Source organism: Anopheles aquasalis, chromosome 2 (genome assembly GCF_943734665.1).
Source record: "Anopheles aquasalis chromosome 2, idAnoAquaMG_Q_19, whole genome shotgun sequence".
Taxonomy (NCBI): domain Eukaryota; kingdom Metazoa; phylum Arthropoda; class Insecta; order Diptera; family Culicidae; genus Anopheles; species Anopheles aquasalis.
In genome coordinates this window covers 37,145,001-37,168,878 of record NC_064877.1, presented here as the reverse complement: position 1 = coordinate 37,168,878, position 23,878 = coordinate 37,145,001, and the positions used below count along the sequence as shown (strand labels likewise).

The 23,878-nt window shown below is 48.6% G+C and overlaps 5 protein-coding genes across 6 annotated transcripts in view; 3 read left to right on the top strand and 2 right to left on the bottom strand.

Moving 5' to 3' along the window:
- The first annotated feature begins 6,243 nt into the window (after positions 1-6,243).
- On the top strand, positions 6,244-8,012 carry LOC126581083 (protein CREG1). Of its 2 annotated transcripts, none has more exons than XM_050244519.1 (4): positions 6,244-6,404; positions 6,649-6,962; positions 7,039-7,398; positions 7,468-8,012. In XM_050244519.1, exons 2-4 carry the CDS (start codon positions 6,698-6,700, stop codon positions 7,683-7,685), a joined length of 843 nt encoding a protein of 280 aa, XP_050100476.1. In that variant the 5' UTR covers positions 6,244-6,404; positions 6,649-6,697; the 3' UTR covers positions 7,686-8,012. The 2 variants fall into 2 exon arrangements, with proteins under 2 accessions (XP_050100476.1, XP_050100477.1); XM_050244520.1 differs by having other exon boundaries at positions 6,262-6,404; positions 6,640-6,962.
- Positions 8,013-8,621: 609 nt separating this feature from the next.
- On the top strand, positions 8,622-11,906 carry LOC126580796 (Werner syndrome ATP-dependent helicase-like). The gene has a single exon (XM_050244058.1). The coding sequence runs from the start codon at positions 8,870-8,872 to the stop codon at positions 11,837-11,839; it is 2,970 nt and encodes a 989-aa protein (XP_050100015.1). The 5' UTR covers positions 8,622-8,869; the 3' UTR covers positions 11,840-11,906.
- A 918-nt stretch (positions 11,907-12,824) lies between these two features.
- Positions 12,825-18,337, top strand: LOC126568973 (organic cation transporter protein). Its single transcript, XM_050225707.1, has 6 exons — positions 12,825-13,177; positions 16,083-16,244; positions 16,314-16,771; positions 16,856-17,024; positions 17,090-17,376; positions 17,460-18,337. Exons 1-6 carry the CDS (start codon positions 12,966-12,968, stop codon positions 18,023-18,025), a joined length of 1,854 nt encoding a protein of 617 aa, XP_050081664.1. The 5' UTR covers positions 12,825-12,965; the 3' UTR covers positions 18,026-18,337.
- Positions 18,338-18,502: 165 nt separating this feature from the next.
- LOC126568972 (uncharacterized) lies at positions 18,503-21,819 on the bottom strand. The gene is made up of 5 exons (XM_050225706.1): positions 21,591-21,819; positions 21,208-21,513; positions 19,557-21,147; positions 19,084-19,471; positions 18,503-19,016 (listed from the first exon to the last, which is right to left on the bottom strand). The coding sequence occupies exons 1-5, from the start codon at positions 21,752-21,754 to the stop codon at positions 18,868-18,870; spliced, it is 2,598 nt and encodes an 865-aa protein (XP_050081663.1). The 5' UTR covers positions 21,755-21,819; the 3' UTR covers positions 18,503-18,867.
- A 142-nt stretch (positions 21,820-21,961) lies between these two features.
- Positions 21,962-23,878, bottom strand: part of LOC126578979 (uncharacterized) — a 2,707-nt gene continuing 790 nt past the window's right edge. The window contains exons 3-6 of the mRNA XM_050242137.1: positions 23,862-23,878; positions 22,718-23,789; positions 22,270-22,651; positions 21,962-22,188 (exon numbers count right to left, since the gene is read on the bottom strand). The exon at positions 23,862-23,878 is cut by the window's right edge and continues 261 nt beyond it. Of these exons, the coding sequence (XP_050098094.1) occupies positions 22,049-22,188; positions 22,270-22,651; positions 22,718-23,789; positions 23,862-23,878 (1,611 nt within the window). The 3' untranslated portion in view covers positions 21,962-22,048. The remainder of the gene's footprint in view (positions 22,189-22,269; positions 22,652-22,717; positions 23,790-23,861) is intronic.

The window sequence follows — 23,878 nt, the reverse complement described above, 5'->3', positions numbered from 1 at the left end:
TATGGCCCCACGATTAGCGCTGCATAATTCTTACTGCTTCAACGGCGGTCTGTCGATGTCGCTGCCTCTTCTACCGTAACCAGTACTGCCCCGTGAGGTGTCTTCGTTGGAGCTACCGAGATGCCATGCCTTGTGTGAGGCGAGTGGCTTTCAGTCACTCGTGTGAAGCGTTCTGCACAGCACGGGACGGCGACCAACCAATGTTCGATGCTAATTTATTTATTACCCTCCCCGCGGTGTCGGTCGGTCAGTGAAAGCGGCCATCGGCCATGCAATTCGTCGTTTGCAGTCTATGCGAAAAGATTTGCTGAAAATGAAGACGAGGCGGCGGGTCCCGTCGTTCGCTTCTCGCTTCCGCTCACCGCCTTGGTTTGATTTGAAATTTATGCATTTTTCATTGAATTTAAAATCACACTCCAAACCACCCCGGTCGCAGCTTCTGGGACGAACAGATGCAGCAGCAGCCGCAGCAGAAGTAGAAACCAGGTTGCACGGAAAGGAGGTTAAATCCAGCTCCAGCTCTAAAACGCTCTTTTCAATCTACCTTTTTTTTTTTTGCACCCAGCGCTGCCTCTCACTTGAGCCATTCATTACGTTCGTTTTTGCTGCCCCTGCTACTCCTGCTTATTGGCATCCATCTTGTGCCTTTTCTTCGGGGGGGGCAAGCAAAAACGAAGTGCGACAAAAAAAAACCAAAAGCCCATGTAAAAGAGGCGTGAATAGAGGAGCAACACTTTCTTCATTAATTAAAGAGCAGCGCTCAAGCGCCAGCCGCCTGGGCGATGTGTTTCAATTAGACGGTGGACAGCCACTGTTGCTACCCGGGTTTGTGCGGTGTCCAACACTTGCGCGAAGCTTTCAGCTTCACCAAAGCGTAATCGGGAGCCGGTGTTTTTCTCCCGGAAGATTTCTGTGCTTTGGTTCACTCTTCGTTAGTGCATTTATTTCGATTCCACCCGGTCCGCACCTCTATCGTGGCTAATCGTTCATCATGGCAGTAGTGAAAGGCGGGCATTGCCAGTCTTTTCCCACCTTTCCGCGCGTCCACCACAAACCACCGGCAGCAGCAGCAGCAGCAGCAGCAGCAGGTGTCTCTTTTCGGTTGTCGAATCCTCGGGCGCCTCCATTCCAGAAGCGTGGCCAGTGGGTTCATTCTTTTAGATGGCATGCGGCTACTAATAGCTGTCGAATGCTGCCATTCAAAACAGATGGAGGCGTTTGTGTGGAAAGCCACCAAAAAGGGTGCGGTTGAGGGCTTCATTTTAAATCGTTTTGAAGCATAATTCTTAGCATTAGCATAAACGGGGAGCGGGGAGGGAGGTGAATTACTTGCCGTTCAATGGCTTGTTGCTGCTCCTTATTACATTATTGGAACATTAGCAGAGATGGAATTATGATTTTACAAGAATGCACATTTAGTTGCTCGCTACAAGCAGTTTGTCCTTGTCTTGTTCAAGAGACCATTAAAATTTCGGAAAGGATTAGGTCACTACACTCGCTACGCTACTTAGCGCTTGTTTTCTTCGCTATTCCATCGCATCTACAGAGAATATTCTTCGAAAATCCGTTTTAGCAGCACGGGAAGCTATCTGAATGTTTCGAAAAACACTTTCAACGAGCCATTGTTTGCATTGCTTATGACATTCTCTGTTCGAGATAAAAATATCAAGAACTTTATTGCGCTCCTACTACGTAGCACAAGGTACGAAAGCTGTCGCACCAAACCATTCCTCGTGCACCACGCCATGAATTCTAGGCCATTATGCATTAAGCCGCCAGTGGAACAATCGAAATCACCACCGCACAGCAATTCAATTATGGTACGAGCAATGCGCAGGCTAAGCCGCTCGTAAATCGACCGGTTAACAGGCATTTAATTATATTTTAAACTGTGAGACATCCTGCGAACGAGATTGTATCCTTTCGCATTTCCGATTCGCGGCTCGAAATGTCCGACACATTATTGGTTCATCACCGCATAGCCGCACGTTCCGGGCACGGTCGAGTCCTGTCCGGAAGCGGTCCCTTGTTGCCATGCGAGGTTGCAATGGGTGGAAAATAATTATGGTACGCACGTTAGTTCGCCCGTCCTTACCGATTGTCTGGCTTCTTCAAGCACCACCGCTGCAGGTGTCGGTAGACGAAAACGAGTCGGCGTCAAGCAGCTCTGATGCAAGCGGATGCTCGAACAGCATTGATGAACGTGTATAAGCCAACATACGGATGCATCGTGTCCAGATGCGATAGTGGATGTTCTCAATTATTAAAACAAATTTATAAAATACAACCGAAATGGCATCCTGAAATTACCACCAGACTTTTTTATTTGAATATTTTGATAATCGTCTGAAATGAACCATTGATGGAAGATTGAAGTTAATTGAAATACGTACTTCTATACATAAACTTTTGTTTGATCGATTTTCCTAGGGGCTTTGTTCAGTAGTAGTAACTTAAATGCAACTCAATCTTAATTAAATTAAAAATACTCTTTCAATTGGAATCAACAACTAACCATTGCCTTCTGCTTCCTAGTCGACAGGTTCAGACCACTTGTAATGACTTGTGTTCGAGAATGCATAGAAAAACCAACGAAAGCATTTAAATTTCTTGCCAAAAAATCATCGAACATCACCCCTCGAACCGGCACATAAATCGCTGGCTCGAGACTGAACGAACGCACCGGTGTCCGGTGTCTGCTCGAGCAATTTTCTCATAATAGATTTTCTCCTGGAAGCGATCCACGAACACCACCACCAAAAAAAAAGGGTCTGATTCCACGCTCACGCCAGCGCCATAAATCATTCATTCAATATCGCTATACCCGCTGCACCGACCAACCAGACAGTGCCCCTGCAGAGCATACCCACCCCCCAACAGGAGCGGGATGTCCCGAGATCACGCATCGCATTCACCGGAGCGACATAATTGTTGCAATTAACCCATTCATCTTATCCATCCCGACCAGGGTTCCACCAAAGCACCAGGTTGCCATCGGTCCGCTGACATGGACACCAATGCGTCTTGCGTCCACGGTGCAATGCACTGCTGCTGCTGCTGCCAGTGTCATTCGCGCGAAAGCACCACGATGCATTCCGAGCGAAATCCCGCGCCAGGAGCGCGTTAAACGTCCAAAAACTTTCCAGCCTTTCCGCCGACAGCGTGAGCACCGCAGTGCCGCCAGTGCCAGTGCCTGTGCCAAACCCAAATTCGTGCAAAATTCGTAAAAGCCCCCCGCCCGGCACGCGCCGCAAGAATGCTGCCCCTGCTGTGCCAGCAAACGGTGCTGACGGTGTGCAGCCAACCAACCGTCCGTGGGGTGGCCACTTACCTTGCCTTTCCACCGGTGCGGTACCTGCATTGTCCTGCTTGGCACACGGAACTCAAAAAGGACACCAACCCGACGAAGATGTCGTCCGACGGCGACGATGAAATATGCTAAAAATTTATGCATAATTACCTCCACTCGATCTTTCGTGCTGCGCGACCTCACGTTCGTCCGTCGTCCTGGCCGCCGGGTACACGGGCGATGGTGTCACCGGCGAAGCAACAGCAGAAAAATGGTCGCCACCACCGTGTAGCCCACCTTTGTCCATTGGATTTCAACAATTTATGACCGAGCTCGCGGTGTCGGGGCACGAGATGTGATGGTTCCCTCCGAAGCGGTCTTCTGCTTTCACTGGTTCGATGTCTGGACATCGATACGGTTGTTTGGGGCGAGGGAGGGGGGAGGCTGGTCAATGTTTTCATTTTGTGGAGTTTGTTCCACTTTTTATGTTCAATTTTCCTCCTCCGCTCCTAGCCGTTCTGTTAATCCTTTTGCTCCCGGTATGGCTAGCAACCAGCAGGCGGATGTTTTCATACTCCATGGCCACGATGATGCTGCTTTTAACGTTCTAGTGATGGTCCATGACGCAGCAAAGGATGAGCGCTGAACTATGTGTTGTTTTGCTGTTGACCACCTCCATCGGGCCCGTGTGCTAATAGATTGGCTTTCATGACGGCCTTTCACGAATTGATCCGCGTTGGTATGAAAAGCATTCGCCGCGTGCTTCTTCAGCTATTTCGTGTAATGAAGCACTATGCATTCACTAATAAGCTCCAAACAAATTAGAGTGGATAGTGATAGTCGATATTGATATTTGATATTTCGGTTCGGTGAATCATATCAAATTAATTTGGGCTGTGCATGTGCAGGGTATTTACAGAAAGGATTACCTTGTACTTGCGCCACACCGCATTACCGCTGTGTCCACACATCATTCGAATGCTAAATTCATTACTGGAATTGGTTTGACTTCAAAATGCAATATGAATCTTTGATTTTCTAAATTAGCTGCCTCTGTTATTGGTTCCAGAGTTTGTGGATATCGTAGAAATAGAGCAATTTAAATAATGTGATTAATTTTTTCATCTTAAATCGTTTAAACCATGGCAGATTATCAGTGGCATCCGTGCTACTAACAGAGCATTTGTAAATGCTGGTTTAGCTACCTAAAAAAATGGCAATCGAAATCGTTTTCCTACTCATCTAGTTTTTCAAGCTCCGATTCGAAAACACATTCCAGCAACATTAAGCGTTTTCTGCCCATTACTTTCCGCTCTGCAGCACTGCGTGGTCTCCAGTTCCCCTCCCTCACTGACTGCGGCTACTTTCGTTGGCCATTTTCCAGCTCGCTTTTCAATCGATTGGAAAACTAAACTTTTATATCCCAATTATTACCAAAGTCCTACGTCCACAGACAGACCGACAGACAGTCGGACAGAACGCATCCTCCTGCGACTCGGTGCAGCACACTCAAACAAATTGAAAATTGAAATCCCGCTTACCTTGCTCTGACTCAGCCGTAGCCGTTGGTACGTGGATAGCGAATTACGATCAGCACCACCAACCAGCCAGTTCGAAACATTACCCAAGTGATGCTACTTCCGGCGGCAGCAGATTACCAGCCGTGGTCGTGCCTCGGAAGCGTACTCGGTTCCACTTTCACGAAATGGCAATATTTCCAATTTTCGTTGCACTAATATGATAGCTTCGGTAGAGCGGCTCTCGTAGTACGCCAGATACCGGACGATGCCGGACAAAACGTAAGAGACCTTCTGACCTTGCTGAAAGAAACATACTCTTACATGCGTTTCTCGGACAACAGACAACGCGGAGTGTCTCGCCCCTGCGATGCTGCTGCATCGCTTTCTTGTTCCGAGGGGCCGATGCTGGCAACGGAAACCCGTATCAGCAGCCAGTACGGACTTCCGGGCTCATTACCGGACTCACTCGGGAGCACGGAACCGGTGATCAAACGGATGGGCGATAATCATTAAAACAATGCCAGTGTGAGTCGAAACACACGTTTGAAGACGCAGTTTCAAGTTCTATCGAATGTTCGCTAGCACGATCATTTAAGAAAAACGCTAACACAGAGAGCAAGGCACTAGGTGCACTTTGTGGTTGGCTTATTTGCTCAGCGAATAATACCAACTAAATGTTTTCTACGATAAAGATTTCTTATCAGTTAGCAATTAATCCATCTGTTCAAGGAAACAGCGGAAGTAATACCAATAGAAGCTTCCAATTAATCCAATTTAAAAAAAATATCAGCTTTATTAATGTTCTTTAGAATGGTAATACGGTAATAAGAATAGTTTAGTATCTTAACATTTGTGTTCTTTTCCGTTGGATGCCGGGCACTATGTTCATGGTTAATCGTAACTGTCAATTCAAATTGCCAAAGCATCGTTGTTTACAGCAAACGTACCGCAACCAGTGTGGCAGCGCCTTAAGTTGCTTCTACACGACAAACGAATGCATCGCGACGATTTTTCGTCACTCTGAGCAAAAGTCTTCGCGAACAGCGCCTCTAGACGGTGAAACGATTCTCAAGTTGCGTCTAAACGAGAGCGAATGCATCGCGAATGCATCACGAATGGTTCGCGACGATGTTTATTTTTACGTCATCCCCATACAAGTGCGCGAAAACTTCATCGCGAACACATGAATGCCCGTGTAGGGAGCGAATGCATCGCGAACGAACGAACACTGCTGTCAAAGCTGTCATTTCATATAAAAGTATGACTGTTGTAGGGCTCTGAAGTGACTGTTGTAGAGCTCTGATGAAGAACACAAGTCTTCGCGAAGACTTTTGCTCAGAGTGGGCAAAAGTCGTCGCGATGCATTCGTTTGTCGTGTGGAAGCAACTTATGGGGATGACGTAAAAATAAACTTCGTCGCGAAGCATTCGCTGAACATTCGCGCTCGTTTAGACGCAGCTTAACTGTCGTTGTTTTGATTCGTGACGAGATTGCTCGCGATTCCTGGCCGCAAAAAGCGCTTAAAACCCTGAAAATACTCGCGCTGCGCTCAAAATCCGAGAATCCACAGGAGCAGCATCATCACCGCTTTCTGGGTAAGTTGGAACGCCTCGTTACATCCGCAGATGAAGTGCGCAAAACTCGATCGATGATCGTGAGTGACGATCGCAAGTGGGGGGTGTTTATCGTTTGCGCTTATCATTGTGGGCTTTTGAGAACAAAGAAACGACTCATCCTTGACCTCGCAGACACGATCTGCGCTGTAGTGTGAAAGTTTCCAAATCCGCCCTCATTTTAACTCCGCTTCTTCTGTTTTCTGTTTATCTTCAGTTTTCTCAGACTATTTTGTAAAGTGGCTGTGGTGTAAAAAATAATTTCCGGCCCCGAGATGACGGTGTTAACGCGAGAACAGTATCACAAGTTCGAACAACCGGAAATGCAACGCCCTTCCCATACCAAAAGCCTCCCCTCGGGCCCCAAACTGTGGTTGATCTTCATTTTGGCATCTCTAACTTTTGTAGCGGTGGTGATTCTAGCAGGAGGCGTTTTTACGAATCTGACTCCGTTTATCACGGCGTTCGATTACGTTCGAGATGAACCACCCCCACACACAGAGTATGCCCGGATGGCTCGCTATCTCGTGCATAAAGCCGGTAAGTAGGATAACGTCAATGGACCCGCAGAAACGCATTCTAATGTGATCAATACCCTATCCCTTCCTCGTCACAGAGTGGGTTTCGATGGGCTCGCTTTCGATCGTACCCGCCATCCAGGGTTTTCCGATGGTGAACATCATCTCCGTGGCGGACAGTGCTCGAGGGGAAAAGTCGACCGGCGTGCTCTACTTCTACCTCACGATGCTCGACTACACGGCCCAGGATCTGAGCAAAGACAACCGACTGACGGTGATGATTTCGATGGACCAGGATTTGGCCTGCACGAAACAGGGAGTTGATCCGATGGAACCGACCTGCGGACGATTGATGATCTCGGGTAACGCCGTCAAAATCGATCCCTCATCGGACGAGTTTGCGTTCGGCCAGGCGGCTATGTACAGCCGGCACCCAGCGGCCAAAAAGTGGATCGACAGTAAGTTTACGTTCGAAAGCCACTCCGGATTGGCGCTTATCAATGGCACTTTGCTCTCTTCTTTTCCAGCCGATGGACATAACTTTTTCCTGTGCAAGCTAAACATCGTTCAAATTGCGGTGCTTGACTTCTACGGTGGGCCGCACTACGTGACCGTTAAGGATTACATGGCAGCGGATCCCGATAAGCAGGCCGCCGTTGACGACAGTACGCAGAGAAGCGTCCCAGCTCGGTTCAGCACCATCGTATCAAAAACCACCACAACTGAAGTGCCATTCTATGACTAAAAGCTAAACGAAGAAAAGCTGTGACGAAGCGAAGGCCAAAGAAAAGGCACAGAGCTCTATTTCGAATCAAATCTCCTACCAGACCTCGAGTGCACATATGTTGCAACACTCGACTGATAATCCGCTGCACCCGATGGGAGGCGTTGTGTAATGCTGACCACGGATGAGCCACGCATCGGGAGTCGTCTGTAGATAGCAATTGTGATAACGCCGCTTGAGGAAATTGTGCATTTTTAACAATCATTAGGCTTTAATGGGGGTGTGTTGTGAACATTTTTATCAGCGAACAAATATATTTCCAATAAATGTACGAATCTGGCAATTTTACTCAACTGTGTCGATCGTTTTTATTATTTGCACTACTGCAGCATCCAAATTTGCGCTTTTCTAGTTATTTGCGTATACTTACTGATTATAATACTTAATTAAAATAAAATTCTTGATCTTTTAAACCTGATTTGTATTAGTGGCTGGCAACACTTTTTTGGTGAATTTGGCGTTGATTTGTTTACATTCACGGTTTTGTTTATCACGTTCGCTGTTTTTTCGCGCGCAAATTCGCTGCATGTGAAATCACAATAAAAATGGGATATTTATAACTTTTTCGGGCAAGATAAAGGTGATAAGAGTGAATTGGAGTCGTTGCCCAACTCCTACCATCGTTTCCTATAGAAAAGTGGGTCGTTAAGGTGTAAGAATCTTGGAGAATCGCAGCAGCAACCATTCACAAAACTGCGAGGCAGAAACCACGAAAAGGATTCCAAACCCTTTTGCAACGCTGTGGAAACCAATTAACCGACTCACTTCGTTCTAAAGACAGCACAGAAATTTGCCGCCGAGATCCGGGTGACCATCGGAACTACACTGGCAAGTATAAAAGTTCAGGATTCTGCCCGGAGCAGTTGCATTAACGATCGATTTCTCCTTCCAGTTATCATAACGGCAAGACCTCCTGCGATTAAGATTACGGATAGCCTTTAGTGCTACCAACGGGAACGAACAGATTGCACCAGGTCACTGACCCACAGAAAGACAAAAGACGAATTTAGAAATTCCTACTGAAAGACCAGAAATTGGAACGCATGGCCTTAGTAACCCGTAACCGGTAGCTTGCCAAGAAGAAGAGATTCAAACAAAAAAAACTGGTATTGTCATCGATGTCGTGAAAAACAAACGTTTCTGAAATGTCCAACAAACCGAAATCGGAACCAGAACCGGAACCGGACCCGAAGTATCTGAAAGTGCTGTCCACCCACTTTGGTCACTCCGCCTTTCGACCGATGCAATGGCGCATCATTCGTTCGATTATCGTCGAGCGGCGTGATAATTGTGTGATCATGGCTACGGGCTACGGAAAATCGTTGACATATCAATACCCTTCGGTGTTTCTCAACCGGCTTACGTTTGTCGTTTCGCCGCTCATCAGCTTGATGGAGGATCAGGTACTGTCGCTGAATCTGTGCAACATTCCGGCCTGTCTGCTCGGTACAGCGCAGTCCGGCAATCCAATCCCGGACATCGAAGCAGGCAGCTTTCGCGTGGTCTACCTTACGCCCGAGTTCGTCACCGGTGACCGTGGCCAATCGCTGCTGACTTCAGTGCGTAAACAGCTCGCCCTGATCGCCATCGATGAGGCGCACTGTTTGAGCAAGTGGGGCCACGATTTCCGTCCTGCCTATCGTAATCTGGGCTTGGTGCGAGATCTCTGCCCCGATGTGCCGATTCTGGCAGTGACCGCTACCGCCACACCAAAGGTGCGCGATGATATTGTGCAGAGCCTGCACCTTAGGAACGCACAGATCCTATGCACCGGTTTCGATCGTCCCAATCTGGAGTTTATCGTGCGGCCGAAGGGTTCGCAGGGACCACTGGAAGACATCCGGCCACTGCTGGGCAGTCGGAACCGCGAAGGAAGCATCATCATCTACTGTCTCACACGTAAGCAAACGGAAGAAATTGTGAAGCTGCTGCGCGGCAAAGGCATCGAGTGTGAGGCCTACCATGCCGGCCTTTCGGTTTCCAAGCGACGTCAGGTGCACGAAAGTTTCGTGCGTGACCGTTTGCAGATCATTGTTGCTACGATCGCGTTTGGCATGGGTATCGATAAGCCCGACGTACGACTCGTCATACATTACGGTGCTTCGAAGGACCTCGAAAGCTACTACCAGGAGGCGGGTCGTGCTGGGCGCGACGGTCAACCGTCGCGCTGCGTTATGTTCTGGAGCCGGGCGGACTTTAAAACGCACGAATTTCTTCGCTCACAAAATGGCAGCGGTTCGGTGCAGCACAACCTCGAGCTGTTGTCGCGCAAGATGGGCGAATATCTCGATACACGCGATTGCCGTCGGCGCTTCATTTTGCAGTACTTCGAGGGGACACTCTCGGAGCTCGGAAGCAGCGTAACGGCGGTGACACAGGCAGCAGGCGATGGGAAACCACACCGTTGCTGTGACAACTGTACGCGCGGTGGTGTGGCGAAGGATTGCGAACGTTACGAAGGGATCGATGCCGACGGAAGGTACGATTTTGGGACCGATGCGGAGCATTTGTTGAAAGCGATCGAAGCATTTGGCGGTGGTACGGGCCTCTCGCTTCCGATTATGTTACTACGCGGTTCAAAAAACAAAAAGCTAAACGAGAACAACTACCGCAACCCACTGTATGGCGTTGGGAAAGCGCGTGATGAAGAATGGTGGAAGTCCCTAGGGTCACTGCTTGAGCGGGAAGGTTTCCTGACGAAAGTGAAGATCGACAACACTTTCAACCGGTTTGCCACCATCTACAAGATTCAGCTGACCGCAGCCGCCCGAAAGTGGCTGAATTCAAATAACAAACCACCATCGAACCGACGACAGCTGCTACTAAAACCGACGGCAGATATGTTTAAATCCTTCAAAGTCATAGTACAAACCCGTGAGCCTGTGGCAGTCAGCGAGCGTACCTCACCGTCCTCCACCAGTCGAAAGCCGGTTCTCGATGTAATCACATCACGAGGCTTCCTTCCTGCATCGGTCGCTGGGCCACAGAACAAGACGCAAGAACTCGTCCAAACGTTACTCAAAAAGCGTTCCGAACTGGCGACCGCATTCGAGTGTATGCCGTACATGATTGCCTCGAATGCAGCCCTACACCAGATGGCCACCAAGCGACCGCTAAACATGACCGAAATGAAAAACGCACAGCTTGACGGGTTTTCCGATGTAAAGCTGCAAAAGTTTGGCCGCGAATTTTTGATTTGCATTCAACAGAAGCTAAACTATCTGCCCAGCCAACAGCCACCGGTGACCACCGAGCAGAGTAACGCGAGCTTCCCCGGTGGCAGTCTTTCGGCGACACAGTCACAATCGTGGAGAATGTGGAGACAGGAAGGCAAAGGCGTCCCTGAAATTGCCAGCGAACGACGGCTAGCGGAATCCACCATTACCAATCATCTGCACGATGCTATCCGGGTGGGCGCACCCTTCGGAAAGCCAGATCTTCAACGGCTGGGCATCGATGATGGTTTGTATGCAACGATTGTTTCCCATTTGCCACCGAACATGGAACAGCCGCCCATCAAGCTGACCACGATCAAGGAACTTTGCCCGCCCGAAGTGACCTTTGATCAGCTGAAGATTGTGATAGCGCTCGAGAAGCGTAAACCGCCAAAGGAGACAAAACCGACGAACGTACCTTCGCCGGAGAGTTTTCCTTCTTCCAAGAGCACACCCGAGGCGACAAAACCACCGGAGAAAAAGCCGCACGATCCGTTCGATGATGAAGATGATGACGATGATCTGTTCGACTTTAACGAACTGGATCGCCTTGAGGCGGCAATGGTGGGTGAGAAAAATGTCCCGTCCCCACCATCACCGGTACTAGTGCCAATGAGTGAACCCCGTGATCCAACGGAAGTGCACTCGCCTTCCATCCTAGCATCGACGATACCGCGCCCAAGTGAACCCCTGCAACCGACCACGACCGTTCCGAATGTAACCACCGAAGAGAAGCGATCGGGAACGGCAGCGTTTGTGATGAAAACTGCAACCCGTAGCCGGCCAGTCAATCTAAAGCGCATCCACTACGACGAGGATGACGAAACGGATGAAGAGAACAACAACGGAGGCGGCGACGATTCGGAATCGTTTCCAAGGCCTCCCAAGCGAAAGTTGTGAGATGAAGTGAGTTATTCTTCTTCAATAAATCCGCGGCCATCCACGTGTTTCCTGTTTCGGGGCACGATCATTCCTAGTAAAACCCCAGCCCTTTGTACGGAACGTTAGCATTGAAAGTGAAAGAAAAGGAATACCAGACCGACCGACCGATGGGTTGGCCACTGCTGCCGGTAGTCATTCAGGGGCATTTCAATCCCTCCGACCGGATAGGTCGGCAATCTTTGATTGCGGCCTGGGAATTACCTCTAGGGCGGTCCGTGGAGGTAAGGGTAATCGTTGCTTCGTTGGACCCATTCGTTCCTGATGATTAAAACACAATAGAGTACCGGAAATGTTTCATTCCAAAGAGACGCGCCCTCTTCCTTCACTTAAGCTGTCCCACGGAGATCTCCGATGATGCATAAAGGGGCATAACGTGGCGTGACGTAATGGCTCGAAGGGAGCGACAACGTGGCCGAGTGTGTAGCGAAGCCAGCATCTACGCCTGCTAGGAAGTTTCCTCACCGATTTTCTGTTCTTGTCCCTCGATCAATATGCACAGTAGGCTTTGAAACAGTTTGAAACCTTTGTGATCGAAACGGATTTTGAAAAACGTGCGCGATCTTTGTAACGGTGTTCTTACTTCGATACCAACGAGTCGTTTAAAATTCTATTGGCAGAGTATTACTATGTATTAAGAGCTATGGTACTTCCTAATATAAAGGGGTAACCATAGCGTCTAATTTTTGTTTAAATTGAAAAGCCCCTTTTTAACGCAACACGTATGGTCCTCTTCGATTGTTTGTTGTCCTCTCGGAAAAGCGGAAAACCGGAAAAGGCACGCTCTCGCTCGTAGCGGAATCGCGCGGATGTTTGCTTCTCTCGGAACCGGTGCGTTCGTAGACGATCGGCATGAACTGGCGCGTTCGGAAACCGAACCCCGCGCTTCAAACCGAACCGACATGGCATCGTGGCGTGGTCGGGCATTTTCAAATCTCCACTCGACCACGCTGGACGTTATGGCCACCCGGTGAAGTGCTTATCGTCGCTAAAGTGCGGTGCAGTGTAATCAGCGTCAGCACGCTGTAGTGGTTTGTAAGCGTAGCAACGGAACCTGTACTAGCACCTGTAGGGCATTCGCCTCATCATGGGACAACAGGAGCACGATCTCGAGATGGCAGAAGAGGACCCACGGAAGGACCTCGGCACTCCAGTGGAGATATCCGAGTCAATCGATGCCGAACCAGCCGGTGGTCCGGTCCACGCCACCGACAAACTGACGCTGCACTCGGCCAGTGATCTCAAGCAAACGATCCTCGACGGTCTGGAGCAGAAGGGCAATGGTGGACTATGGTTGTGGTGAGTGCGCGCCGCCGTTAATGCTAGTTTGTTGCCGCAGGCGCAGGCGGTGCACCGGATGACCGGGATGCATCATACCACCGTTCCCCGTGTTCTATATATACCCCTCGGAAACAGAGTGTTTATAGTGAGCAAGCCGGCAAGCCGCCGGAACCGCAGACACATTTGCGCCATCGCGCCATCTGCCCAATCATCCCTTCCGCGCTAAAGACGGTTGTTGTTGATGTTATTGTGAAACATTGACCCATCTTTGTGGGCAGCGCCGGGGCGGAACATCTGCCTAACATCCGCACCACACAGCCAGTGGCTTGGGATTTAAAAATAAAATCTAACCCCGTCGGTGGGGGAAGGGAAAGATAACAAAATCGTCCATGTCGTCCACCACATGGTGATCGGCAGTTTGTCGGACGCGCGTCGCGTGCACGGCCCGTTCTCCCGCTTCAGTCTCCTAACACCACGCGACGATCTCGAGATTCTACTTTCTCCCGCAGGTTCTGTTCTCCCACACGAGATGATGATCGAGGCGGTGTGTGAGCGCGAGTGAGATGGTTGCGGTGTTCAGTGTTTTCTGTGGGCGTTTGTTAATGATTGATCAGAACGAACGAACGGTCGAACGACCGACCGACTGAACCAGTCCAAGGCAAACCCGGCATCACGTGCTGCGTGAGATCGTTTCTGGTAGTGCGACCGGTACTGACCGGAGAGGATCAAGAATGTGAAAGTGTGTCGGACTGATTCTGATCCCGCGTTACTTTCTCTTTTCCCGGGGCGAATCCGGGAATATGCAAGTGGCTTCCATGCAGGGGCAGATCGAGTGCGCCACTCGTGTGCGATCGCCGGAATAACAACCGGAATGAGTGGATGGATGGAATTTCAGCGCTTCCCACCCCCCCCCCCCCCCCCTTCAGTATCAGTGGCGATTCGGGGTGCGCTGATAAGAAGCTTTGCCGCTTTGGTTTTGAACCGAATCCACACAAATGCAGCAGAGAGGTTCAATAACCTTGAACCAGTGCCCAATCGTTGCTCCATTCCGTGGGTAGATGGGTAAATATAGATGGTGCACGATGGTACGGCCACGAATCCGTGACTGTCGCCATCGGGAGAGGCGCCATACGTCGGGTTACAATTCTTGGCTGACCAAGACCACGATTAAATGGTAACGTTAGGCGAAGAAATGGGAACATTTAATCACGACCAAAGCGTAGCCCCCCATAACACAGATCATGACCCTGCCTTCCTTCCTTGCGTCCGCCTGTCCACGGTACCCGGGGTCAATCGTGGTGGTGAACAGCGAAATGGCGCGCTTATCACCCTCCCGTACCGTTGCCGTTGCTGCTCTCGCGGTCCTGATTGAATCTTGGGCTCTCTCGATGATAATGCGCCGAACCGAACGGGGCAGCGGACAGCAGCGCGAACTCGAAGCACCTTTTGTGGCCCGGGCGGCTTATCAATTATGCGCGGTTGAGAGAGGCACCCCGCGGGTCCTGGGCTATCGTGAGAAGCCGGCTGGCTACAGCAGTTTACGTATCAATGTAGTAGCAAGGATTTGTGCTGATTGTGCGTCTCCCGGACAGTAGGGTTGACTTTATAGGCCGCTCTAAAAGCGTTATCAGTCGCGCTGGCGCTGAAATTGTGTTGGGAAGCAGACGCCGCGGTCGCACAGTCGACCATCCATTCCGGCAGGTGCGAATCCCGCAAACTACTAGGGCTTCCGGTAGTGGCGCCTTGACCTTCATTATGGATCCCCATGGAAGGTAGAACCGTTCCTAAAGCTGCTGTTTACGGGCAAGCTGGTCAGCCGTACGGGGTCGCTACAAACGCATAGCAAGGGCACGTGTGCGGTTGGCCTTTGCGCGAATTGGGAAGGTTGATCAGTTTTATCAACACGCCGTAATGCCGTGCCCGCGGTCCGGTACTACTTGCAACCAACGGATTGCATTCCAGTGCCCCTTTGCTACCCCCTTTGGCAATGACTCATTAAACACTCGAGTCGAGTCGGGCGGATGATGTGCGGAATAAATTAACGCCAAACGCACCGAAACGAAGTCAAGCTCAACTCCGTGTTCGATTGCAAACAACCTTACACCATGGTGGGGCCTATGCAAGGCAAATGATGAGTTTGCATTGGATTTGAATGTTGTGACCGGTAACCGTTCGGTCACTGCTCTCCCCCCCTCTCTCTCTCTCTCTCTGGAGCAACCCGGCAGACGACGGATTGATAACGATTAAAGGAGCATGGACATGGCATCATAGATTAGATTGCTTTGCTCCAGAGCAGCCATGGTCGGACTGTCGGCGGTCGCGGTTATGACACAGAGATGCGCGATAATCTTATCATTCGGCATAATGGCGACGACTTTACAATGCCCTAGGAGAGAGAATCGGGATGGGGATGAATTTCTTTTGAATACCACAATCGTAATTCCAACTCACGGTGACAATTTCGGGCGGCACAGCTATCAGAGGTAGCCAGACGATTGTAAGAGACAAGAACATCATCAAGATTAAACACTAGAGGCTGTTTACCGACAGTAACCCAGTACGATCCGGTGGAAACTAATTATTACGCTTATTAATGCCGTCCCTGAGCTGAGTTTTAATTGGTAAACTGATAAAGCTGCACCGTTCGCAGCTAGGTATAGTTTTGCCAAACTACGACGGAGAAACTATGAAGCGAATCCTGCCGTACGCTTAAAGTAGATTTGCCTTTTGAGCTTCTGAACGCCTATTGTCTCGATAGAAACGCAAGAGGAGAGTGACAATCAAAGCAAGCCACGGTGAATGTCCTGTTCACGAGGCATGCACCTAAGATACTGGGGAACTTCTCAAGTAATATACGAGCGAGTAACAGGCCGTCTGTGATAGCGGTTAGTTAATAATAAAATCATGGCATCCTATCCTTCAGGGTTCTGTTCATCCTGTGCCTTACACCGAACATACTCAACGGCTTCCATGTTTCGTCGTACGTGTTTTTGGGGCAGATGCCGACAAACTACTACTGCACGGTACCACAGCTCGAGAAAGCTGGCTGGAGCCACGAGGAAATCCGTAACATCACCGCACCAAGGTAACTGGTAGTGGGCATTTGTTTGTACGGTTTCGTCTTAGTTTACCAGGCCTGCTCTTTCTTTTGCAGTGGAACGGCCAAGAATGGAACCTGTACGATCTACAGCTGGAACTATCAGCAGCTAAGCAAGCTTAACTTCCAGGATGCACTCAACTACACACAATCCCAGCAGCGCCCGGAAGAGGTTAACTGTCTCTCGACTGCGGCGTCCGGAAGCGGGTGGGAAATGTTCTACGATCAACCGGAAGGTGTATCGATCGTACCGGAATGGGATCTACTGTGCGAACGAACAGCACTGCGATCGACGGTTCAGGTGGCACTATCGATCGGCAAGTTTGTCGGAGCATCCAGCTTCGGTGTGCTGTCCGATAAGTTCGGGCGCAAGACGAGCTTCTCGATTGCCGCCACGCTGTACATCGTGTCCGGGCTGCTGACAACGTTTTCGCCCGTTTATCTGCTGCTGCTCCTGGGACGCATCGGTCTCGGAGCGTCCGCCTCCGGCGTGTTCTATCCAGCATTTGCTTTGCGTACGTATGATGCGACAGTATGGCGGCACGGTGTTGGTCACGTGCTATGTCCCTAACCATCTACGATATTGGTACCATTTTCAGTTACGGAGAACATTGGTAAACGCCACCGGTCTTGGATGAGCATTGCGTTCAACTTCTCGTACCCGTTGGGCATGCTGTTCCTGGCACTGGCAGCCTACCTCATACCCGTGTGGAGGGATCTCTCTCTGGCACTGACGATTCCTTCGTTTCTGCTCGTGATACATCTCTAGTAAGTATTGTCTCGACAAAACCCGCCCGGGGATTGGGAACTAATTAGCTAATTCTGCTCTACAGCTTCCTCGTAGAGTCACCGCGCTGGCTGTTAAGCAAGGGGCAAGAGCGTAAGGCGTACCGCATGGTTTTCGGAAGGAAGGCACCAAAGGAACTGATCGATACGGCGCAAGTGGTCGAGAAAAACCAAGAAGCAGATGCAATCGAACCCACCAGCGCTACCCGTGGTGAGCGACTAAAGCAGTCGTTCAGCGAGTTTACGAAACTCTATGGCACTCCCGTGCTCTGCCGCAGGGCACTAATCTGCCATTTTACGTGGTGTATAACATCGCTCTGCTACTACGTCACTGGTAAGCACCCTGTCCTACTAATGCTCCTTATCAGTGTTTTGGAAGCTGAGGTGATCGTTCTTCTGATTCGCATTTCGTTGCAGCACTCAATGCGGACAACTTCGCAGCTAACCGCTATGTGTACGTGGCCACCACCGGTTCCGTGGACATTGTCGCCTATATACTGTCCATGATCGTGCTCGCCTACTTCGGTCGACGGAGCTCATCGTTCTGTTTCTTCCTGTACGCCGGTATCTGTTTGCTGGTGGTGCTGGCGGTGCCACAGGACAAAACCACAGCACTGGTCACATTGGCTATGCTGGGTCGCGTTGGTATAACAGCCGTGTACGCCATCGTTACACTGCACACGGCGGAACTGTTCCCGACCGAAATACGTAATACGGCGCTGGGCATTTGCTCGACAATGGCACACGTTGGCTCGATTGCCGCACCGTACATTACGGATTTACTAGGGCGATTCGGCTGGTGGATACCGACCACCATTTGCGGTTGCGCTGTACTGCTTGCCGGTGCGCTCACATTGCTTCATCCGGAAACGCGCGATGCTGCACTGAAAGATCACGCCAAGCAGGAACAGCACGGGGTTACTATCAATGATAGTGAGGAAAGTGTTACTGATGCAAAGCAACAAACCAATTCTACTAGTTAGTAAGAAGAACGTGACACTGCTGCTATAAGGGTAGCGTTTAATCGGGATATTATCGGGAGACGAAAAGAGAACAAATCGACTCTCATTATAACATAACTCTTCCGCCAATCAGCGTTACCAATAAGATTTACTCAATGCAAATTCCTGTATCGTCCGATCCGACTGTAACCGTACAAGCATTGCTAAGATCGCACAAAACATTCCAGAGTCTAATGGTAGCGCAATGTGGACTTACCTCATTCCAGGTAAGCACCGACAGGGGAAATATCAACATTTTCCAGAGCCGAACAAGAATAAAGTGCTGGCATAAGTATCTTTATATCTTTCTTTATTATATCTTTCAAACAAAAGCTTTTATCTCATTTCGGAGAGGAAGAGTAATGATACACGTTTAAGGTGGCCTGTATTAAGTACATTTCTTTCGTATTGTTCATCGATCCGATACAAATGAGCAAAGCGCTAGTCGCTCGTCATTGGTTCCAATTTTAAATCTCAATAAAAATCATTGAATTTTAGATAAAAGGTTCTGTCACTTCATTAGAATTCATACGTGTCTCTAATCAGTTAAATTCCTTTGACAGGCAAATGGTAGAAACATAAACAAATCCTTCCCAAGCGCTTGCTATCAAACTTAACATTGCTAGATTCGAGATACGAAATCTCACATTTCATCACATAGCTGATTATTTCATCACATAACAATTATGAATTTGGGGACGATTGCGCTCCGAAAAATATCGGACTGAACGGTCTTATGGCAAGTTTTGTTATGGTACTTCATACTGAAATTGTAGTTTAAAAAACATAAAGGAACTCTATTCAAACCTCTTAAATGGGCAGTTTCAAATAACAGAGATAATCCGAATTTCTTGTATCTCATTCTCATCGGAATTGTTTTTCTTCGGAATAACGTTAACCTTGACTATTTTACCAGTCAACAGCTCCGTGTTCTGAACACCTGCGGTTGCCAACTTGCAAAGCGTTTCCGGATCTGTAATAAAGAAAAAAAAAGTTGCATTAATAAAGCCGCTCAGCCACTTAGATTTGGAGTCACTCACTTTGGACAATGCAGTCGGCCACATACAACTTCCGGCTGAGGGCATATGGGAATCGACGTACGTGCTTTGACTCGACAGTTTTAATAATCCCCAGATCCAGCAAGCAGTATGGGATCGATGTCTCTTCCTTCGATCCGATGGCCAATGGGACAGCCCGCGACCAGATTCCATCCCATTGGACAAGGCACAGATGATGCAATTCCTCCGGTGAGTAAACATTGCTGTCCGCTTCACCATATTTACATACTTCAGCTAGTACCATCGCAAAAGCATCATTTCGAGCAATGTCGATGACGGCGAGCCGATGACTCTCAGCATCATACACTTCCGCTGCATCTATTATCATCAACTTAATGTCATCGCCGTAAGGAATGCACACTTCCGATAACTGTCAATGAGAAAGGAGGGAAATGAGTTAAATGTGAAAAGAGTGAATTTTGAATAGATTCAATCCCGAGTGAAACGATACTCACCTCAGATATGGATACCGGGACGTAGCTTTTGGGATCTGGTGGTGCTACCGTCTGTTCAGCTGTGTCGATTTTCTCTCCCGGAGACGCAGTTTGCTTCTTCTCAAGCTCATCATTATCTTTGGACAGTTTGCGTATCATTTCACTCAAAAAGTAAAGCTCCTTCGAGTGACGCAGTTCCACCTTCTTCGCCTTGCTATTTGGTATGTCGGTTATCTTTGTGAGCTCGAACGCTTCTCCCTCCAGGGCCTGAAGCTTCATGCGGACAAAGTCGGTAAATGTTGGCAGATGTTCGATTTGCACCTCGTGAATTAGACGGTCAGCGTATTTAATTTCAGGATCTTCGATCTCTTTGAAATTCTTCCATTCCAAAGTTTCCGTGTTTCCGAAATCGGTGAAAAACACGGTCGCTGTGTCGCCTTCAACACCATTCACCTCCGCGCGATAGTAGACCTCTTCAAATGGGGCGTACACTATGTCCCCAGCGACAGGAGCTTGAATCAAATACTTTTTGGCCCCTTCACCTCCGACGAAACAACGCTCCACAACCTTCAGATATTGGCTCGACGGACCGTTCGAATCAGATCCAGATTCGAAGATAAACATTGTATTCTCGGCCACGTGCGCTATCTTCACCTCACTGCCTACTGGCGGAAATGAACCCTGTCGCAGCACTCTGCGTTTACTGTCCTCCTTCGCCTTGGCAACTAAGGCTCGCAAGGGAAGCTTGTTCAGTAATTGCTGCTGTTCTGTAGGAGACGCTTGCTGGGGCTGCTTTTGTTGCGACTTTTGCTGCTGTTGCTCTTGTTCCATTTGATTTTGTTCAGGCTGCTTATGTGGCTCCTGTTTCATTTGATTTTGTTCAGGGTGCTTTTGTGACTCCTTTTTCAATTGATTTTTTTCAGGTTGCTTTTTTTGCTCCTGTTTGAACTGATTTTGTTCAGGCTGCTTATGTGGCTTCTGTTTCATTTGATTTTGTTCAGGGTGCTTTTGTGGCTCCTGTTTCAATTGATTTTTTTCAGGTTGCTTTTTTTGCTCCTGTTTGAACTGATTTTGTTCAGGGTGCTTTTGTGGCTCCTGTTTCAATTGATTCTGTTGTGGTTCTTGCAGCTGGTGTCTTTGTTGAGGATTTTGCAACTCCTGCTTGATTTGCTTCTGTTGAGCCTCTTTTTGAGGCTGTTTTTGACGCGACTCATTGCCCTGTTGAGACTGTTTCCGTGCAGACTCTTGCTGGGGCAGCATTTGTTGAGATTTTTCCTTTTGTTGATACTTTTCCTGCTGACTGTTTTCACGCTGGAAGTCCTGTCGAAACAATGTTCCATCCTTCTCTTTACTCGAATCGTATCGCTTATTGTTTTGCTGCTTTTCGCCGGGTTGTACAGCTAGTCTTTTCTGCTGTGGATCGCCCTGCTGCTGACACGCACGATCACGATCTTGATGGAGATTTGCTGGCTCGTTCAGTTTTTCTTGTTTCTCGAGGGGATTTGGCGAATAAGCTGCGATTGGCGGCTTTTGTTGAGCATAATATTGCATCTTTTGCTCCGCAGTAATTTGAGATGCCATTGCTTCCAATGCAAGATCGAGGAAGAGATTGCTAAAACATACAAGCGTTTAAATTACCCAATATCTCCCGACATTGTTCAAGAATACTCACGGCATGCAGTGTTCCTTATGCAGCGGCCAATCTTGCTTTTGGCAATTAACATCGCAATAACTCGTGCCACAGATGCTGCATCGTTTTACTACCGGCCAAGCAAAACATTTCGCACATTTCGGCAGGTTAGGGAGCTGCTGAAAGTGCGGCGTTTCTGGAATATGCGGCGTAGCTGGAGTAGGCGTCGTCGTCCCATCATTTCCATTTTGTAGGGTTACGGTCGGGTTGCCCACCCGTCGGAAGTGAAAATTAATTAATTTAATTGCTGGATTGTAACGAAGTATGTTCAATGCTTTTTCAGCGGCTCTACGGAAATGAAAAGAAATAGTGCGTTCTTTGTGTTAAAACCAGCACATGGTGCTTCCGGGAATATCTTCACTTACTCTGGTGTATCGTATGATATTATCGCTAAGGCGTCATCGTTCGGCGGTACGTATACTTTCGAACAATGTTTGATCTTCCTAGCAACCGTGCGTATGTTAATTTCTTTGGGGTCAAACATTACCCTCAAAGCAGTCCTATTTATCTCCAAATTGTCGTTCTTCATCCTGAAAACGTTCGGTTAAAAGCGCGTTACTTGCTTCGGCGAAATCGGATTCCAAAAGAGGGGGTTTTGTACAGCCGCACACGGTTTTTCGATAGACCCCTTGACAGCACAGAACTTCAGGTAAAAGAGTTGATTTGCTTTATTGCTCTTTTTCACAGGGCCCACCAATTTTTAAAACGGAGTTCACTGAACGGCTCAACAAGAGGATCAATTTTGCAGCTTTGATGATGCACATTTATTGCTATTGTTACATGATGCATGTAATTTTCAGAACAGTAATAAGGCTGATTAATTCTACAGAGCCGACTTCACTCGAATTCGCTGCTCCTCATCCGGGGATGTGCCACTGAGGACTTCCACCTTGATCTTTTTCCCAACAAGCAGATCCGGATTCTGATCGCTACCGCTTGCCATTGTACTCAGGAAATTGGGGTCTGTGAAGTAAAGCATGTGCGTAAATGTGGCATCAATTTTCATCAAATTTCACCACCCTCCCCACCCTCATGGCTACTTACTCTCAACAATACATTCGGCCACATACAACTTCCGGTTGAGGGCATGCGGGAATCGACGAACGTACGTTGACTCCACCGTCTTCATAATACCCAGGTCTAGCAGGCAGTAGAGATTCGATGCCTCCTTCGATTCGATGGCCAATGGGACAGCCCGCGACCAGATTCCATCCCATTGCACAAGGCACAGATGATGTGTTTCTTCCGGTGAGTATATGTCTCCGTCCGTTTTGCCATATTTGCCCACTTCAGCTAGTAACTTTGCAAACGCCTCTTGCTGGGCAACGTCGATAACCGCCAACCGATGACTTGAATCATACACCTCCCCTGCATCTATTATCATCAGCTCAACGTCATCGCCGCACGGAATGCACACTTCAGATAACTGTAACTCAGAGACAGAGATGGATCAATAAAATTAATTCAAATGTTGAGCAAATGGATAACTCACTTCATCCATTGACACTGGAACATAACTGTTTGGATCTGGCGGCACCTGTTGAGGCGAGGCCTTCGGTGTCGACGTCTGTTTCATTATAAGTGCATCTTTATCTTTGGACAGTTTGCGTATCATTTCGCTCAAATAGTACAGCTCCTTCGAGTGACGCAGTTCCACAATCTTCGCCTTGCCATTCGGCATTCCTACTACCTTAGAGAGCTGAAACGCTTCACCTTCAAGCGTCTGCAGATGCTTCCGGATAGAATCCGTAAGTATGGGCACATTTTCGATTTGCACCTCGTGAATTAGACGGTCGCCGTATTTAATTTCTGGATCTTCTATCTCTTTGAAATTCTTCCATTCCAATATGTCCGTATTTCCGAAATCGGTAAAGAACACAACCGCCTTGTCGTACTGAATGGACTTCACTTCGGCCCGATAGTATGCACCAGCCAATGGGGCATACACGATGTCATCCGGCAAAGGAGCTTGCCTCAAATGCTCCTTTACTGCGCGACCGCCGACGAAACAGCGCTCAACGGTCTTCAAGTACTGATTTGGTTGACCATGCGGCCCTGGACCAGAATTATAAATATAGATGGCATCCTCGGCCACATGTGCTATCTTAACATCACTGCCTACCGCAGGAAAAGAACTCGTCAGAAGTTTGCGCAGTTTTTTACCATCGAGTAGTTTCGATAGCAAGCTTTTCGGTGTCGGTGTCGATTGATTTTGAACATCTTCCTGCGGTTGCTTTTGAGCAACGTGCTTCGGCTGGGTCTGCACTTTAGTCGGATTATCATTCGTGTTATTATGGTGTGCGGAGTTACGCTGAATCTGTTCCAGTTTCTGTTGCTTCTTTGGCAACTTTTGGGCATCCTGCATGAACTGTTGAAGGAGCAGTTTTGGCGATTGCACTTGTGAATCCACCACCGGTTGCTGCTGGTTTCCAGGACACTCTTTAGCTTTTGCCGTCTGTAGTGCCTTAGATTGCAGAGGCTTTGTGGAAGGCTGTGGCTTCTGTTCTACTTCATAAGCGGACATGTATATAGCCTTTTCTACTTCCGTATCTATAGCGAGGCGCCTATAATGGAAGAAACGAATAGATTGTCAAAGATATGAATCGATGCCGTCGATCTAGCTTTCAATTACTCACGGCATGCAGTTTTCCTT

Bases quoted from the DNA above. Each gene is read 5' to 3' on its own strand.
- LOC126581083 (XM_050244519.1), top strand. From the start codon at position 6,698: ATGACGGTGTTAACGCGAGAACAGTATCACAAGTTCGAACAACCGGAA. The intron at 6,963-7,038 runs GTAAGTAGGATA...TCCTCGTCACAG, and splicing joins CTATCTCGTGCATAAAGCCG to AGTGGGTTTCGATGGGCTCG. The intron at 7,399-7,467 runs GTAAGTTTACGT...CTTCTTTTCCAG, and splicing joins GGCCAAAAAGTGGATCGACA to CCGATGGACATAACTTTTTC.
- LOC126580796 (XM_050244058.1), top strand. From the start codon at position 8,870: ATGTCCAACAAACCGAAATCGGAACCAGAACCGGAACCGGACCCGAAG.
- LOC126568973 (XM_050225707.1), top strand. From the start codon at position 12,966: ATGGGACAACAGGAGCACGATCTCGAGATGGCAGAAGAGGACCCACGG. The intron at 16,245-16,313 runs GTAACTGGTAGT...TTTCTTTTGCAG, and splicing joins CGTAACATCACCGCACCAAG to TGGAACGGCCAAGAATGGAA. The intron at 17,025-17,089 runs GTAAGTATTGTC...TCTGCTCTACAG, and splicing joins CTGCTCGTGATACATCTCTA to CTTCCTCGTAGAGTCACCGC.
- LOC126568972 (XM_050225706.1), bottom strand. From the start codon at position 21,754: ATGAAGAACGACAATTTGGAGATAAATAGGACTGCTTTGAGGGTAATG. The intron at 21,514-21,590 runs GTAAGTGAAGAT...TCATTTCCGTAG, and splicing joins ATATCATACGATACACCAGA to AGCCGCTGAAAAAGCATTGA. The intron at 21,148-21,207 runs GTGAGTATTCTT...TGTATGTTTTAG, and splicing joins CATAAGGAACACTGCATGCC to CAATCTCTTCCTCGATCTTG.